Source organism: Humulus lupulus, chromosome 2, assembly GCF_963169125.1.
Source record: "Humulus lupulus chromosome 2, drHumLupu1.1, whole genome shotgun sequence".
NCBI classification, from domain to species: Eukaryota; Viridiplantae; Streptophyta; class Magnoliopsida; order Rosales; family Cannabaceae; genus Humulus; species Humulus lupulus.
Window position 1 is genome coordinate 38,352,528 of NC_084794.1, and position 17,494 is coordinate 38,370,021.

At 41.0% G+C, this 17,494-nt stretch overlaps 1 protein-coding gene across 7 annotated transcripts; it reads left to right on the plus strand.

Moving 5' to 3' along the window:
- The first annotated feature begins 142 nt into the window (after nt 1–142).
- Nucleotides 143–6,530, plus strand: LOC133817685 (monooxygenase 2-like). Of its 7 annotated transcripts, none has more exons than XM_062250265.1 (7): nt 1,674–2,328; nt 2,447–2,498; nt 3,060–4,662; nt 4,810–4,872; nt 5,005–5,185; nt 5,283–5,511; nt 5,703–6,530. In XM_062250265.1, exons 3-7 carry the CDS (start codon nt 4,442–4,444, stop codon nt 6,224–6,226), a joined length of 1,218 nt encoding a protein of 405 aa, XP_062106249.1. In that variant the 5' UTR covers nt 1,674–2,328; nt 2,447–2,498; nt 3,060–4,441; the 3' UTR covers nt 6,227–6,530. The 7 variants fall into 7 exon arrangements, 4 of the variants coding, with proteins under 4 accessions (XP_062106249.1, XP_062106252.1, XP_062106250.1 ...); XM_062250268.1 differs by having other exon boundaries at nt 5,008–5,185; XM_062250266.1 differs by lacking the exon at nt 1,674–2,328 and having other exon boundaries at nt 2,357–2,498.
- Nucleotides 6,531–17,494: the final 10,964 nt, after the last annotated feature.

A 17,494-nucleotide genomic window follows, 5' to 3' on the forward strand; every position in this document is an offset into this window, starting at 1 on the left:
AATCAAAACTTTAAATCAAAACGGAGCGTCTACAAGGAGCCGTTTCGAATCCAACGGCTAAGATTGCACCAAGCTCTACGCAACGACTAATTTCTTCCAACGGTCAAAAATCTCAAAATACAAAATTGTCTTCAATGCAAAGATACTTCTCTGGTTTACCTTTTCTCATACGATCCCTCTTACGTTCCACCATTATCGCCTGTAAAGAACCATTAAGGAAATCGTTATATAAACTTTCGACATTGTAGAAACTGCTTACACCCAACTCAGTTCGATAAAAAATGAGTAGTATTTTTCAATACCCAGACGCCATGGATGGACCAGACCTTCAGGTATGGAATAATGCTGCGTTCGATGATGAAGATTTTGAAAGCTCTGCCTCCGCCATGAAAGCTTCTTGGTCTACTCTGCATTCGGATTTGGTGAACCGTTCGTTTGAGTCACTTGAATCTGATTACAGCAAAGAGAATCTCAGTCCCGGGTGTATGAAAACCCCTGTCACTGTCAAATCTTCTGTGCCCTTTAAGCCGCTTCAGCCCAATAGTGCCATCTTAAACTCCCATGCAAAGCCATTGAAGCTTCTCTTCAAAGAGGGTATGCTTGAGCCTTTTTCGAAAGAAGGGGAAAAGGAGCGTGATGAGAAGAAGATTGATTCGGAGATTGAAGAGATCGAGAACGAGATTAATCTCTTATCGTCAAGACTGGAAGCGCTTCGAATTGAAAAGGCTGAACGAAACAAGAAGACGATCGAGAAGCGGGGAAGAATTATTCCGGCCAAGTTCTTGGAGCCGAAACCAAGTGTTAAGATCGAAGAAAGTTTACCATCAAGTACCAAACCGAAATTGAATCGCAGAGGTCTCAGTTTGGGTCCGTCGGAAATAATTTCCGGAGCCGGCTTCCGGCGACTAAGCAAAATCGAAATCACCCCCGTTCAGGCGATCCAGAATCGCCGGAAATCTTGCTTTTGGAAGCTTCAAGATATCGACGAATTAAGGGTAACTAAGGAAAGAGGTAAGAGTTTAAGTGTCAGTCCGAAATATCGAAAAACCATATCCAAAACTCAACCTCCACCGAAACAAGCCGCTACAACGGTGGGTTCTAAAAGGGCAGCGAAGAAAGAAGAAGCGGTTATTTCATTGATTCAACCGAAGAAGCTATTCAAAGAGGGAGAAAAATCCGTGACCGCGAAAAAGCCCGTCAAGACGGGCAGAGTTGTAGCGAGCCGGTATAATCAGACGCCGGGGAATGATGGCCGGAAAAGGTCTCTACCGGAAGACGACAAAGACGAAAGCAAGAGAAACGACAAGAAACGAATGTCGTTTACGGAAAAACAACGTGGGGCGGGGAGAGAGTTGTGTAGGAGTCAAGGAATGGAGAACAGAGTGAAGAAGAAGTGGGAAATCCCACACGAGGTTGTTGTGTTCAAAGGCTTGGAAGAGGAGGATGATGAGAAGTCGCCAATGCCGGGGACTGTGATTCGAGATGTGCTTCCGAATATCAAAACTTTCCGATGTGTAAAGGAGAGCCCAAGAGATTCAGGTCCGGCGAAAAGGGTAGTTGAATTGATTGGGAAGAGATCTTACTTTTGCTCCGATGATACGGTAGAAGGATCATCGTCGGTTTGTCAAGCTCTGAGTTTTGCTGAAGAGAAGATGGTGTAGAGAACAAAGAACAAACATTTTAAATATATATAAACAAGTAAATGAATGAAATTTGGTGTAGTCAACTTTAAACATAACTCTTGTTATGATGGAGTTGAATTTAAGAGTTTTTTTGTAAGTTTCTTTTTTTTTTTTTTTTGCTTGCTTTGTTCTGTTCTGGTTAATAAAAGAGTTGATGATGATGATGATAAAGAAGGGGTCTTTCTCATTTTTCTATTGATCTATGTAGTGTGTTTCTATATGTTTGGTAAGAGGAGAGAAAGTAAAGAAATTTGAGAAGCAAATAAATAATCAAAGCAAAATTTGATGAAGAAGAGTAAATTTGGAAAATAAAATAAGTGGAAATGTGAAGATTTGGAAGATTGTTATTTTTGCCTAGAAAAAACTGATTATTTTGAAATTATCATTTTAGCCCTATATACAACTTGTATTCCTCTCAGTTTCTCTACCTCTCTCAGTTGCGGTAGCTCGACGGCGATGCTCGACGGCGACGCTCGACCACCGTCCATTTCACACTCCTCAATCTCGACGGATTCTCGATCTCGATACTCAGCCTTTCTGTCTCTCCCTCACTTTCCCCTGTGAGTCTATTTGACTTTCTCGCCCCTGAAGCTAATATAGACACCGTAGAGTCTTCTTGTGTCAATAATTCGGCTTCAAAGGACGGGTATTCATTTCGAATTTTCTCTTTTGGTTTCTTAATTTGTAATTGTAATTCCATTTGTTTTATACTGTAATGTATTCTTGACCTTCAGTTGGTTTTCTTGCTCTGTTTCTCTTCTCAGAATGTCTCAACTCTCCTGATTCTTGGCTCTCTCTCTAAGTTACACGGACGAGGTTGGTGGTGATAATTTGATATTAGTACTACTGATGTTTGATAATTTGTTTTACTGATATGCTGTTAATTTGAATATATTTTATGTTTGATGTCTGATAATTTGTTTTACTCTTATGGTTTGGTTTAAATTAGTTGAGGGCTTTAGTTGTCTTCACAAACTGTTCTCATTCCAAATAGTTAAGTAGAGTTAAGAAAGATAATAGTCTGAATTAAGTATCTTGCTAGTTTGAATTTCTCTGTATGTATTTTATATGATACTTCTGTTATCCTGACTTATATATGAAAACTTAGAACTGCTTGTCAGGAGGATTGCCTCGCATTTCGTGGTGGATTTTGGAACTACTTTAGCATGAATGTTATTAGATTTTTATTCTTCCAAGCAATATGACTCTGAGAGACATTTTTTAGTATTTTACTATGATGTTTGATTATTCAGTCTCCAATTATACATATCCTTTGGTTATTCCATTGTTTTATTTTGGTCTAGAGACTCTAGGCAGCTAGCTCAGAACTCCTCTCCATTCTATATATTTTATAACCATAAAGCCATATAAATGCAGGGCTAATCAAAACCAGAGAGTTCCTGAATGGAAGCATGTTATTCCCTTCAAGGAGCTTCAGGCAGATTCTTTTATCTTTGTTGTTTTGGGGAAACATTGCATTCACTTTTGAAGCTGAGAAAATACCCACAGTGCTTTACTGATATTTCAGTGGAAACTATGGTTTAGATCATAACCATTCTTTTAGGAGCAAGAGAAAGGTTTTTATGCTCAGGAAAGATCAATATTTATGCAGGTGGTTTTATATTGCTCCATGGATTGTTTGATATAATATTCAATATTCTCATTATACTCAAGTGGGTTAATTTGATTTTGCCAAATGATTTACTTGATGATAGAGGAAGTAGTGTTTCCCCTTTTTTTCTAGGTGTTTGATGAAAGGAGATGATAATTAACATTTGAATATTGGATCTCAGTTTGGGTCCATCGGACAGAATTCCCGGATTCCGGCGTCTAAGCAAAATTGAAATCACCATTTCGACGAACTAAGGTCATGGTGGGGAGAGTTGTTGCGAGCCGGTATAATCAGACGCCGGGGAATGATGCCGGTAAAGGTCTCTACCGGAGGATGACAAGGACAAAAGCAAGAGAAACGACAAGAAAACGACTTGGGGCAGGAAGAGAGTTGTGCAGGAGTACGAGGTTGTGGTGTTTAAAGGCTTGGAAGAGGAGGAGGATGAGAAGTCGCCATTGCCGGGGTCTGTGATTGGAGATGGGCTTCCGAAGTTCAAAACTTTCCGATGTGTTAAGGAGAGCCCAAGAGATTCAGGTCCGGCGAAAAGGGTGGTTGAGTTGATTGGGAAGAGATCTTACTTTTGCTCCGATGATAAGGTAGAAGGATCATCGTCAGTTTGTCAAGCTCTGAGTTTTGCTGAAGAGAAGATGGTGTAGACAAGAAAGAACAAAAATTTAAACATATATCAAAAAAGAAAACTAATGAATAAATTTGGTGTAGTCAACTTTAATCATAACTCTAGTAGTCTAGTTTATGATAGAGTTGAATATAAGAGTTTCTTGTAATTTTTTTTTTTTATGCATGCTTTGTTTTGTCTGGTTAATAAAAGAAAATAAGAAATCTGTGGAAGATGCTGACGATGATAAAGGAGGATTAATTAGTATCGTGTTTTTATATTTTGATAAAAGGAGCAACAATATTAATAAACATTATCTTGATGGACAAATAATTGAGGGTTTAATATCTTGGCTTGGCCGTCATTTTGGCGTCTTTCTTTTGTTTTGGACATTGGACTGCTGTTGTCCGTTGAATGAGAAGTCGGTCAAAACTAAGAATTTGTGGTGGAGTTGGTTTTTAAATATACACATAAGTTTATAAAGGTCGCACTCCATCTGTTTGTAAAATATACAAAAGGGGAGAGTAAGAAATGGAAATGATTGAGGATGTGGTTATTGTGGGAGCAGGAATAGCTGGTTTAGCCACTGCAGTGGCACTGAAGAGAGTTGGGGTTAAGGCACTGGTTTTGGAGAGATCCGATGGGCTTCGAGGCACAGGTGCAGCTTTGACCCTCTTCCCAAACGCTTGGGTTGCCCTTGATGCCCTTGGTGTTTCTCAAAAGTTGACCTCCGTGTACGCCTCTTTTGAAAGGTATAAAACTTTGTCCTTTTAAAGAGCATACGTTGGAACTATAGTACATCAATAGAGTTAGACAAATAAGTCTACATCTTAAAGTTGGTGTACTTTTATTTTTGGTTCACTCATTTGTGTTACTCACTTTGGGCGTTCTGTTACCAGAATATATGTAACCAATATCAATACTGGAGAAATTCAAGAAATCCCTTCGCCGGGAGCTATTAGGTAAGCATTGCCCTGTAACTTTCTGTTTTATAATTTATAGTGAAAGATAAAACAATGGGCGGTAACAAAGATTTTGTGTTAGGACAATGATTTCTTAGTTAACAGATTTTCATTCTCATTATGTATGTGAAGCAGTGAAGGAAATGAACCCAGACCTGTACACAGGAAAGCCTTGCTCAAGGCTCTTGCGGATGAACTTCCAATTGATTCTATTCGCTTTTCAAGCAAGATCACTACCATAGAAACAGAAGAAGATGAAGGTTCATCTATTGCTGTTGTTCACATGGAAGATGAAACTATCATTAAAGCAAAGGTATTGTAATCAAAGCCAGTTCCAAAATGTACTAAGGACCTTCATTCTTTTACATTCTCAATTGACTTTTGATTTATGGGCTGCTGGAAATTCGCAGGTATTGATTGGCTGTGATGGGGTGCACTCAATAGTGGCAAGTTGGTTGGGACTCGCTGGACTAGTTCATTCTGGTCGGTCAGCAGTTCGTGGAATGGCTGTGTTTCCTCAAGGCCATGGACTGAAGCAAGAAGTCCAGCAGTTTGTTGGTGCAGGCAAAAGGGCTGGTTTTGTTCCCCTCACTAAAACAGATATTTATTGGTTCATAACTTGTGCGTCTCCGGATAAAGGTTCAACTTTTCAACCTTATCTTCATTTCCTTCATGTCATAAGAAGAAAATGAATTAGCCTTGATTTAGAAAGACTCATTATCTAACATCATATCAAAACAAGAAGCTTTGTATCAATTTGCAAATCCAAGCAAAATCTATAAGTGAAGTAATACCTTCTGAATTTCATATTTACCCATGTTTCATTGCAGATGCATACTTGGGAGGAGACCCTGAAGCAATTAAGAGAGAAGTACTTCAAAAATATGCCAATGACTTGCCTGAACTATATCAAGACATTGTCAATCACTCTGATCTTTCAACATTGACTTGGGCACCATTAATGTTCAGGAAACCATGGAAGGTAGCATTTGGAAACTTATGCAAGCAAAACATCACGGTGGCCGGGGATGCCATGCATCCTATGACACCGGACTTGGGACAGGGTGGTTGCTCAGCACTTGAAGATGCTGTGGTGTTAGGCAGACACATTGGGGCATGTGTTGCGCAAAATGGAGGACTTGTCCCAAGAGCGATGGTTAAAGCATTATCTAATTATGCAGAGGAAAGAAGGTGGCGAGCCACTTGGTTGATCACTGGCTCCTTCTTATCAGGGTGGGTTCAGCATGGTGGCTCTATGTGGGGGCTGAAGTTTTTCAGGGATGCCATATTTTACAAATTTGTTTTCCCTAAGATTGCTAGTGTTATGCGTTATGATTGTGGGAAACTTGCCTAGAATCTCCATTCCTATTAACATCAAGTGCAAGTTTTCTAATTGGAGATAGAATTTCACATCTTTCTTAAGTGAACAAGAGCATTATTTTTCTCACTAAAGGAATTCATTCCTTCTCCCCGGTCTGTTCCAAACTTTTTTTTTAATAATAATGATGATGATAATTATAAGAGAACATGTTTATTACTTCCTAGAAATAATGTTCCAGTTCGAGTTTGGATGCTTGTATGAAGGCTCTTTGTGTATGGTTCCATTTGTCTTATATTAATTGCAATATTTCAATTTAGATATATCAATCGTTTCATGACATGAAGAACTCATTACTTGTTGGATCTTAATGTATGGAGAGGATTCAACAAAAATAAAACTTTCCATGGATTGAAAAAAATGGCTTGGGATTAAGATCACTAGAGTTGTAGATTAAATTGGGTCCAAGATTATAAGCGTGAGAAATCTTTCCAGTTCCCAACAACTATTTAGTATTTATATGAATAAAAGACTGAATTTTACCTTTTAAAATTGATCTTCAGTTTCTCAACATATATTTGTTAGAATTATTAATGAGTCAAACAACATACATAAATATCAATATTTCAATACATAATCTCAGATTCTAAACATATTACTAAAAGTGGTTCAATATAAAATCCTAAATTGCATTTCTATAAATCATTTGCTAAATCAAAGACGAAGATGAACATGAGAGCGGAAGACCTGAGGCCATTGTTGGAGATTGTACAGAGAGTTTACATCTTTCCATATAATATGTATCTCTATGAGAGAAAGTCTCTCTTTTCTTCTCTGTTAATGGGATGACAGACTGTTGGGCTCAAAATATTCAACTCAAATGTTTTGCTGTTTTGGGTAAAGTGAGCGTTTTAGCCCAGGCAGAGGGGCTCATCAGAGGATACGGATCAGAGGCGGGCCTTGCCTCTGTCCTCTGCATACCTGAAGGATCCGAAAGCATTTTGGCGGGAAATTCAGTTATTCCTTCAACCAATTAGGAAGTAGACCTAACCGACTAACTTCTTAGTGTTTCTGACCCGATAAATACCATGAACTAGTTTAGAGAAAAGATTAGAATCTGACTTAAGCATCGGAGTGTCTTTCTTGCAGGTACTCCCAGACGGTTCGATGATCATTGGAGCCATCTTCATTGCCGGAGAAAGATCAGAGAACCAGAGTTTGACGACAAGTACCATCCGATTTAAAAAGACAAAATTGTTGCATCAGTGTTGTGGATTTTCTAACGATTAAAATATGTGCAAGTATACACAGTCGACAACAAGTAATACAGTGATACAATATCAAAGTTCGTCTCCACAGGGACTTTTAAACTAAAAATAATGCAATATCAACTAATAACAATTTACAATTCAGTAACCAAATCAAGAGAAAATTTATGTAATTAATTCTGAAAATAAATGTAAATGAGCAAATTAATTAAACTCAAAATCAGAGATTAAAATGAAAGAATTCTGGGTGGATTTCAGATATGAGAAAAATAGATTTGGGTGGTTAATTCCCCTCTGTTTCGTTCCAGTTGTTACAGCAATGGCTCAGCAATTATATCACAGTTAACAGATTTCATAAATGCCCAGCAAGTTTTTCCCAAAACTTACACTCTATTATCTATAACCCCCTCAACACATTCCTGCATTAAATCAGGCTATAACAATCCATCAAGCACCAAATCTTCAGTTATACAAGGCAGCAAAATATTCCTATTCCACTACTCAACATTACCTAAAACTAGGTAGTTCTTGCATTAGTTGAATGGGTTCAGCTGGATATCCCTTTTCCAAGTTATATCCAGCACAATAAATGTTAAATATGGCCAGTAATTAACATTCCAGCACATTCAATTGAACAGTGATATCAAAACCTTAACCATGCATTCAAAATATTAATTCATACAAAGGGTTCATAACCACCCAAATCCTCAAAAGCTTAGTTCATAACTGAAATTATAAAAACATGACTAGAACTTAGAAGTTCCATAGAGTATGAGCAGAAAAACTAGATAGGAAATTAATACAAAATGAGAGGTGAAGATTAGAGAGAAAGATGAGTGATGAGCTCAAGTCCCCCTTTAGAGCGTCTGCCTTCTTCTCCTCTGTTTGGTACTTTTTTCTTCTCTTTTTTTTTCTTCTTCTCTTTGTACTTCTCTCTGCAAAAATATGCAGAATACTTCAATGATAATGGGTCTCCCTCTATTTCAGCTGGTACCCTCTTTTTAGGGTACTTTCCTTTACCCTAATAGGAAAGTCAATTCCCACTTTGTCCTCCAAGTGCCACATCACCCAGCTGACTTAAGTTATTAAAATTCTAGCCACATAGACGCTGATTTCACTCATTAAGCCCAGCTGTCTTCTAGCCACGTCACCTGCCTGATTCCTTGAATTGCTGTGGTGATGCTACAGCATTGATGCAGCAACACGCCCCTTTCAGAATTCGTTTTTCCCCTTTCTTCCAGCAGTTCCCTTTTACATATTTTGTAAGCTTCCTTTCCTGATTAACATAACACAGTAATTTACATAAAAAACACTGAAAAATATTACAATACAAACCTAACTCTTACCCAGACTCACTACCTAGAATAACACACTAAAACTGACAAAATTACATGAAATAAGGACTCATTACTCTTTTTAGTTTTTAAAAGCAAGTTCAAAGATTATAAAAATAACTCTAAATCCTAGAGTTATCAATCAGCAATTTGGCGCCGTCTGTGGGAATTGTTTCTCACAAAATCTTTGAATCAAGAAACTTCCGAACGATCAAGATTCCGTCGAACACAAAAGCCATGTTGCCAAAGAACAACGGAGCACTAAGTACAGCCGCCCTGGTCGCCCCTGCGACGAATGTCAGTGACCAAATCGACAAAATGTGCCGACTACTGGAAGCTAGTCAGCAAATAATCGATGAAGCCATTAGGGCACTGACCGCAGCTCAGGCCAAATTAGAAGCTGAGATCGCCGAGTTGTGAAGAACAAATGAAGCCACGCGTAAAAATCAAGACAAAGAAAGTCCCAACCTTGATGGATTAGGAACTCAGGTCGTCCAGATCGACTCACCCGAAGGGAACGCTCATCATGTCGGAGAGGGATCTCAGGGCCATGTGCCATCGTCCTCGGCACACCACCATCAAGGGACTGGAAAGCGACGGGCCGAGCATTACAAAACACATACACGAACTGACGCAGAACCCACAAGACCAGTCCAAACTACCGCAGAGAACAGGCAACAACAAACCCCAGGTACGAGTCCCACAAGGCATAGCAGTTGGAGAACCTACCCCCTCTGTTAGGTTCTTGGAAAGCTGGAAAGAAGAAATGCTATGAGAAGTGATGCAGAAGTTCTCCGACGGGAGATCTGCATACGGCTCTGACTACGTAGAATTGGTTTCAAGAACCGCTGAGAGATCACCTTTCGCAGAGTGGATACAGAATGAGCCAAAGTCAAGAGATTTCGTGATTCCCCCTCTACCTGCATTCAATGGGAAGGGAGACCCACTCAATCACTTACTCCAGTTCCAACAGAAGATGTCCTTGGAAGTAACTAATGAAGCCATATAGTGCAAAGTATTCTCCACGACTTTTTCTGGACCAGCTCTGTTATGGTTCAGACAACTAAAGCCTGGCTCTGTTAGCAGCTTCGGAGACCTTCGCAGAGCTTTTCTTCAGCAGTACAATGCCAACAGCAAAGCTCCAAGAACAATGGCAGAGCTTTACCGAATCGAGCAAGGATAAAATGAGCACCCAAAGTCCCACCTACAACGCTTTATTGATCTTGTACACCAAATTCACGATGTGGAGCCAGCAACCGCGGCCAACCTTTTCATCAAAAGTCTACAAGTGGGATCCCTCCTACATGAAAATCTCACTATGACTCCACCATATGACATGGCGGAAATTCAGTCCCGAGTCGAGGGCATCTTCAGGGTCTTGAAATATCGAGAGCGCGCACAGAAGAAGCCCGCTCTCATCTCTTTGCCACCACCAAACAACCTGCCCCTTCCATCTACAAGGGACGAAAAAAGAAAGAGGCAGGAGTCAGACCCTATGAAGGGGGGAAAGAGGCCAAGAGCACATCAAGACCCACCAAGATTCTCTTCTTTCGAGTACACTATCCCCCAGGAGGTCATCTATGAAGAAAACAAAGATAGACCCATCTGGCGGAAACCATACAAAATCACGAATCCCCCGTAAAGGAGAGACAAAATAGGTTCTGCACCTTCCACAAGGACCATGGTCATACGATTTCTGAATGCCACAACCTCCACAACCAAATTTAGGCCCTTACGAGAAATGGACGATTGACCCAGAACATTAAAGGATCTGACAGCCTGACATCCCACAGCCTGATACCACTCCTGCCCCAACACCAACAACGACGACGGCCTCCACAAATGTGGCTTCTACAAGTTTACAAGAACCCCTCAAACAAGTCCCCATGATACACGGGACCGTGGAGCTGACCATGGAACAAGAGCAGAAGTCCAAAAACCATAAGTGAATGGAGGAAAGATGTAAAGCCCTGAATTCTCCGATATGGTTTAGTGGCGGTTTGGTAGGCCGGGAGGGCCGTAATTGTTTAATTACGCCATTAAATGAATTTATGCATGTGTTATGTGAATTATATTATGATATATGCATGCATGTGGGCCACATTTGATATATTATGTTGTTTTGATAATTTGGCCCATTGAGGGTAAATTTGTGTATTTGGGTGCATGATGTGATTTGTGGATGAGATTCCATTATTATGGAGATATATTCGAGCTATTCGGCATGAGACGGTCATTTTTAGTGGGTTAGCGGTTTTGTCATAACGGGGTCAATTTTGGGGTAATAGGAATGTTTATTTGATGATAAATTGGGAATATTTGAGATCAGGGTGAAATTCTGGAGGTTTTGACTATAATGTCCCCGGGGATATTTTCGGGACCCTGAGCATTAGGTTTTATTTGAGGTTACTTAAGCTTGAAGTAGTTGTCAGATAGAACGTACGATTAGAAAACCTCTCGTTCTCCTTCGTTAGTTCATTTTTGCCACCCCGAAGCATATTTGAAGAAATCTTGAGTTCTAGAAGTTGGAATCGAGCGAGGATCGAGGCATAGCGATCCTAAGAAAGATTAAAAGCTTCTTGATCGAAGGATTTGATAGAAAACAACCTAATCGAAGGTAATCTAAGTTTTGAGTTTTTAGAGTTTTTAAGCTTTGAATTGGACCTTGTGAATTGTTGAGTTTTCGATTCATTTGAACCTTGAGTTTTGAGGGTTTTGGTGCATTGGGAAGCTTGGGAACTTTGATTTGATGATTGGGGAATGTTTAGGTATGATTTTGGAGGCTTTGGAGTGTTAAAAACGTGTTTGGGAATGGCCTAGAGTTGAGAGCCGCAGCCCTGTTCTTGGGGTGTCGCAGCCCTGCCTTGAAGAAGCAGGTGGAGTTTTTGTGCCTGCTGGGCGCCGCGGCCCTTGATGGAGGGCGCCGCAGCCCTTGCCTCAGGGAACTCTGGTGGCCGCATCCCAAGGTGCTAGGGCCGCAGCCCTTGCCCAGTTTTCGCCCCGTTTGCTCGTTTTGACCCCGGGAACCTAGTTTTAGGCCTCGGGAGTGTCCCTACTATTTGGATTAGTTTGGATTGATCTCTCGGAGGCTAGATATTGGTTTGAGAACCTTTGATTATCATGTTATTGATGGTATCCTATAATGTGTTATGATTAGGTAACCGCTAAAGGACTAAAAGCTAAATCATTCTCAAGGGTCGTTCTTTTGTTCATTCTAGCTCGAATCAGAGGTAAGAAAACTGCACCCCATTTGTGACATGCATGGTTATTCATGAGGCATGTTGGTTGTATAAATGTGGACATGAATTGATTATGGAATACTTAGCAAATGTTGCTCACTTGTGCATGGTACTGACTCATTAGTCAGTTTTGGCAAAGGTGCTAGTATCAATTGTGAAGTTGTGACTTATTAGTCAGGTTCGGCAGTGGTACTGGGCACCGGTCACATTGCGCTGACTCATTAGTCAGGACGGCCTTAGCGTGTTCCACACAAGCCAATAAAGATTAGATCTAATCGACTTTCTGCATTGAATGACTCAAAGAGCATTAATGCCGGACCGACCTCAAGGTCGATGAATAATATAAGCGCTTGAAGGCTAGTGGCTTACCTACCAGCCACTCTTCCACTTGAAATAGTGACTTGCTTGTCAGTCACTCAGTATGGTTTACCAGAACCTGTTAAAGGCTAGTGGCTTACCTAGCAGCCACTCTTCCATTTGAATTAGTGACCTATTTGTCAGTCACTCAGTATGGTTTATCAGAACCTCAAGTGATATTCACTCATCTGCTTGAAAGCTATGAGCTCTGTGTGATTATAATGATAATCATTTGATGACGTTTACATATAATGTTATGTTTTCTTGCTGGGCTTTGGCTTATGGGTGCTATGTGGTGCAGGTAAAGGAAAAGAAAAGTTCACCTAGCCTTGAGTGGAGAGCTTAAGTGGTGATGTGTACATATGCGGCCGCTTAACCACCACGGCCAAGGAGTTCTCAGAGGAACTAGGGGGTTTACCCTATTTTTGTCGCTTAGGTCGGCGGGGTTTGAAATTTTGGAACAGTAATGACCTTTTTGAGTTGTAAATAACTTGTAAATGTTCTTGTGGGCCCATGAACAGTTTTATGTATCAATAAAACATATCCTTTCCTTTTTACTGGTTTTCACCTTAACCTGCTAATAACACTTAGATCACGTTTTTAACCAAAGGACTCAGGCAATGAGTCAAATTTTCGGTTCACCGTAACTGTTCTGGGGTAACCAGGGTGTTACAAAAGAGTAAAGCGATATAGATCACTAGGCGACACTGTCAATTTTGTCACTATAGAAGAGAGGTGCTACCCTACTTCTGCAATAACTTTTACAGAAGATGACCTACGGGTAGTAAACCTACCCCATGATGACCCTTTGGTCATCACACTACAAGTATACTGTTGCCAGTTGGGAAGAGTGTTAGTCGATGGGGGCAGTGGCATTGATGTCCTCTTTTAGGAAGCCTTCTAGAAAATGGGTCTCGAAGAAAGTCAGATCAGACCCTCTGTTGCACCAATCCTGGGATTCAACAGCCAAAGAGTATACTCGAAGGGCTCTATCGGGCTAAATTTGGTCGCTGCATAACGCACTTTAACAGTAGACTTCCACATAGTGGACTCCATCACAAGCTACAACGCAATCATGGGATGAAATTGGATCCATAGAATGCAAGGCGTCGTCTCCACTTTGCACCAAGTTATGCGATGTCAATCGCCTAATGGGCACTACACCATCGACATAAAAGGGTACTATAGGCAGGCAAAGAAATGCTACCTGACCCTGAAGGAGATAAATGAAATCGACACCTCCTCCCCTGGCGACGACCCCACCAAATAGCAATCAGATGGCAGATTACCAGCATATCTTAGAGGCATAGAAGCAGAGGAAGATCATGATAACCCTCAAACAACCCTCGACGATCTAGAAGAGATTTTCATAGAAGAACGATCCATCCAAAAAATTGCTGGTAAGTGCCCGATTACCAGATTTAGAAAAACAAGATCTAATCAAGTTCCTCAAAACCAGAATTGAGACTTTTGCCTGGTCCCCACATGATATATCGAGTATAGATCCAACAGTCATGAGTCATAGCCTTAATATATCAAACAATTTTCCAGCCGTCAAGCAGAGGCAAAGGAGGTTCGCTCCCAAAGTCAACCAGGCAATACAAGAAGAGGTACGTCGGTTACTGAGCATAGGCGCGATCGAAGAATGCCTATATCTCAGTTGCCTAGCAAACCCTGTGGTGGTCCCGAAGAAAAACGGAAAAAAAAAAACGAGTGTGCATAGACTATACTAACTTGAACAAGGCTTGCCCCAAAGATAGCTGTAATGCCTTACTTCCTTAGAGTCGTTACTAAGTGAGTTTAAAACGTGCATTTAACTCGCTAATCGAGGTTTTAGATCAAACAGTGTAACTAAGCCATAAACAGAGGAAAAACTTTAGAAATAAATTCATTTTATTGAAAATCATAAAATTTTAACACTTGGGATCCCAAAATACAGTTTAGAAATATTTACAACATATAAACTGAACCAAGTCGACTAAACGACAAAATCTAGGGTTGTTTACAAACATCTCCCAAAATCCACTGGCTGTGACAGCCAGGCTAGCCAAACATGTACACGCCGCTTCATGCCTGCTACACTCGTGGTTGGTTGGCTTTCTCCTTACCCTTACCTGCACCATAGAGCATCTGTGAGCCGAAGCCCAGCAAGAAAACCCACAAGCAGATAACATATGCAAAATATACACCAAGCATATAAACAGGCCATCAATAGGCTAAACGCATACGGCCTAGCCGTCCCAGGCGCTTTACCAGGCCCTGGGTTTGCAGTCTGCACCGTGAGGATATCCCAGGTATCCTTTTAGGGACCCGCCCTGGCAACTCGCACTCCACATGCTCAACGCTACTCCCGGCCCCTTGCCGTACTTGGCCTTGCACTCAACGTGCCTAACGCCGTTCCCGGCCCCCCCTGCCGATCTCGGCCTACACCGTTCCCGGCTCTTGCTGATCATTCACATATTAGCACTCATAGCATAATAAACAAGTACAAAATACTAACAGATACAGTCTAAGGGTCACGCCCTGCAATTCAAATATATTGGGCTCCGCCCTGCATACCAGCTCTATTCAAGCACATTGGGCTTAGCCCTGCATACAAGCTCTGTGGGAACAAGGGTTTTCTTACCTGAGTCCCGAGCTCTCCGAGCACCGATGTCCCGAGCACAGTCCTCTAGCTCGAGCCTCGCCAAAACCCTAGTCACAACACAATAACCATATCCATCCATCAAGTTCTAATCCATTAAATAACTTCAAGCCATAACTCTAACCTCCGGGACCTTGAATTCTATCAATCTGGGTGATAAAATCCATCCTGAGCCTTAACCATTGAGTTCCCAAGCCTAAACACCCTTAAAAACACAAGCTGGCACTAAGGGTCGCGGCTCTACCCTCAAACGCTGCGGCTAGCCTCGAAACAAAGGATAGCATCTCACTGACACCCACACGGGCCGCGGCACACCCACCAAGCGCCGCGGCGCGCATGAATCCTCTCGGCCTCCCATGGCCGCGGCTCTCACCACCGAACCCAGAATTTCCATCACTTTTCTTGCATTTTTCCTCAAGCTAACACACTTAAAACTTATCTAACAAGCCCAGATAATTAACACAATCATTTCAGCTCAATAACAGCACCAAAACCCCATTGAATCCTACTCCAAAGCTCAACTAAAACACTTAAAACAGATCAAACTCAACCAACATGCAACTCTTACAAACCAGCAGCAAATTTAAGCATAATCCTATAATTAAAACTTACCCCTTGCTGAACTCAATCCTTGAAGTTGATCCTCAATCCCCAAGCTTCAAGCTCCTAAGTTTCCTCAGCCCAAATCCTTGCTTAACCTAGCTTACACCAAATTCCCTTGAGTTGTTTCTTAGAGAGTGAAAGAGAGAGATAAGAATGGTGAGGAGCTATCCTTAGCTGAAAACAGAAGTATAAGTCGGTTCCCCAAAGCTTCTAATTAATTCTCCCTTTTTGTTTTATTCAGCTTAAGTCTATGTGGTTACCTCAAGGCTCGGGGTACCAAAACGTCCCCGAGGGCAAAATGGTAAATTTCCCCAATATTCCCGCCTAGACATTCTATCCTCAAATATATCTCCAAATATTTATTTTCATGTCCCAATAACCCCATAACACACCTAGTACCCAAATTACCCCTCGACTCACCCCTAGTCCGAATCTCAATCCTGTTGTGACTTTCTGACTATCCGCTCACCAGGACTGTCTCGGACCGTGCTGCACAAACATATCTCATATATATAGCATTTATCACATTTATACCCCTAATATCCAGACGGGGTCCACATGCACATTTAACTCAACTAAACATGCATCATAATCATATATTCACATAAATCCACATATAAGCATATTAAATCATTTATTGCCCTCCAGGCACACTAATCAAGGCCCTAAGCCCGATTAGCAAATTCGGGTCGTTACAACTATCCCCTCCTTACGGAAATTTCATCCTCGAAATTACTTGGGCAACTCGGGATACTGCTGTAACGACCCAAATTCACTAATAAGGCTTAAGGGCCATGATTAGTGTGTCTGGAGGGCGTAATGGAGATTATGTGTGATTTTAATGATTTAGATGCATGGTTATGATTTAAAGCATGTTATATGACTATGCGTATTATGTTATGTGATTTGTACCGCGTGGGTGTGGTGGTATTAATGTGACGCACGTGCCGAGACGGTCCTAGAAAGCTAGATAATGGTAACTGGTGATTTGGTAACTTGTGTAACTGTTAGTAACCATAGAGAGTAACAGGTTTTGTTGGAAAAGTGGTAGAATTGTAAAGTAAGTAAAGGACAAGTGTGCCCTTGAGGTTTAGTTAGAAAGGGATATTTGAGGAGGGCTAAAATGGTCTTTTGGCAGTGGTATAGATGTCTTTGGCTGAGGGAAAAGGATATACACGATTCTTTTATGCTAAGTATAACTGAAGTTGAGACTTGGAAGGCTAGAAAGATCAAGAAGGAAAGGGAGAATCAAGAACCTAGAAAGCAAAATGGAGGAGGAGTTGAACTGTGATCTTTGAGGCTAGTAAAGGGCTTAAGGGTGTGGAACCAAGCATATATCAAGGTTTATACTGAGGTAAGGACTTGGTCCCTGTTTTGTTAAGTTCTGAATTTGGTTTTTGAAAGAATTAAAAGATAGCCATGGCTTTTCTTGCATGGAATTCAGCTGGTTTGTTAAGGTGGAATTTAGCTCAAAGCTTGGATTGCAGGAAGCTCAAGTCGAATTTCTGATTGAGGTAAGGGTATTAAACATGTTTGCAATCTCGTAGCTGTTATGGTTTAGGGATTTGGAGGTCTGGTTTGTACTTTTCTTAAGTTTTAGTTTAAGTGTTAGAGTTTGAAACTTAAGTGTGAATTCAGAGAATAATTGTGTAATTGAGTTAGATTATGATGGTTATAGGTTGGGGTATGGCCTATTTGGGGTTTTGAGTTGGTTTTGGGGCTTAGGTATAAGTTTGGGATGATTTGGAGTGATTTGGGTTCGGGAAAAACGCAGAGGAAAAACCCAGATTTCTGGGCTCGCGAAGAAGCGTCGCGGCGCTGTTCTAGCGCGCTGCGGCGCGAGGCTGTTTCTGGGCAGA

Coding starts and splice junctions, on each gene's coding strand:
- LOC133817685 (XM_062250265.1), top strand. CDS start 4,442: ATGGAAATGATTGAGGATGTGGTTATTGTGGGAGCAGGAATAGCTGGT. Junction 4,663..4,809: donor GTGTACGCCTCTTTTGAAAG/GTATAAAACTTT, acceptor TTCTGTTACCAG/AATATATGTAACCAATATCA. Junction 5,512..5,702: donor TTGTGCGTCTCCGGATAAAG/GTTCAACTTTTC, acceptor GTTTCATTGCAG/ATGCATACTTGGGAGGAGAC.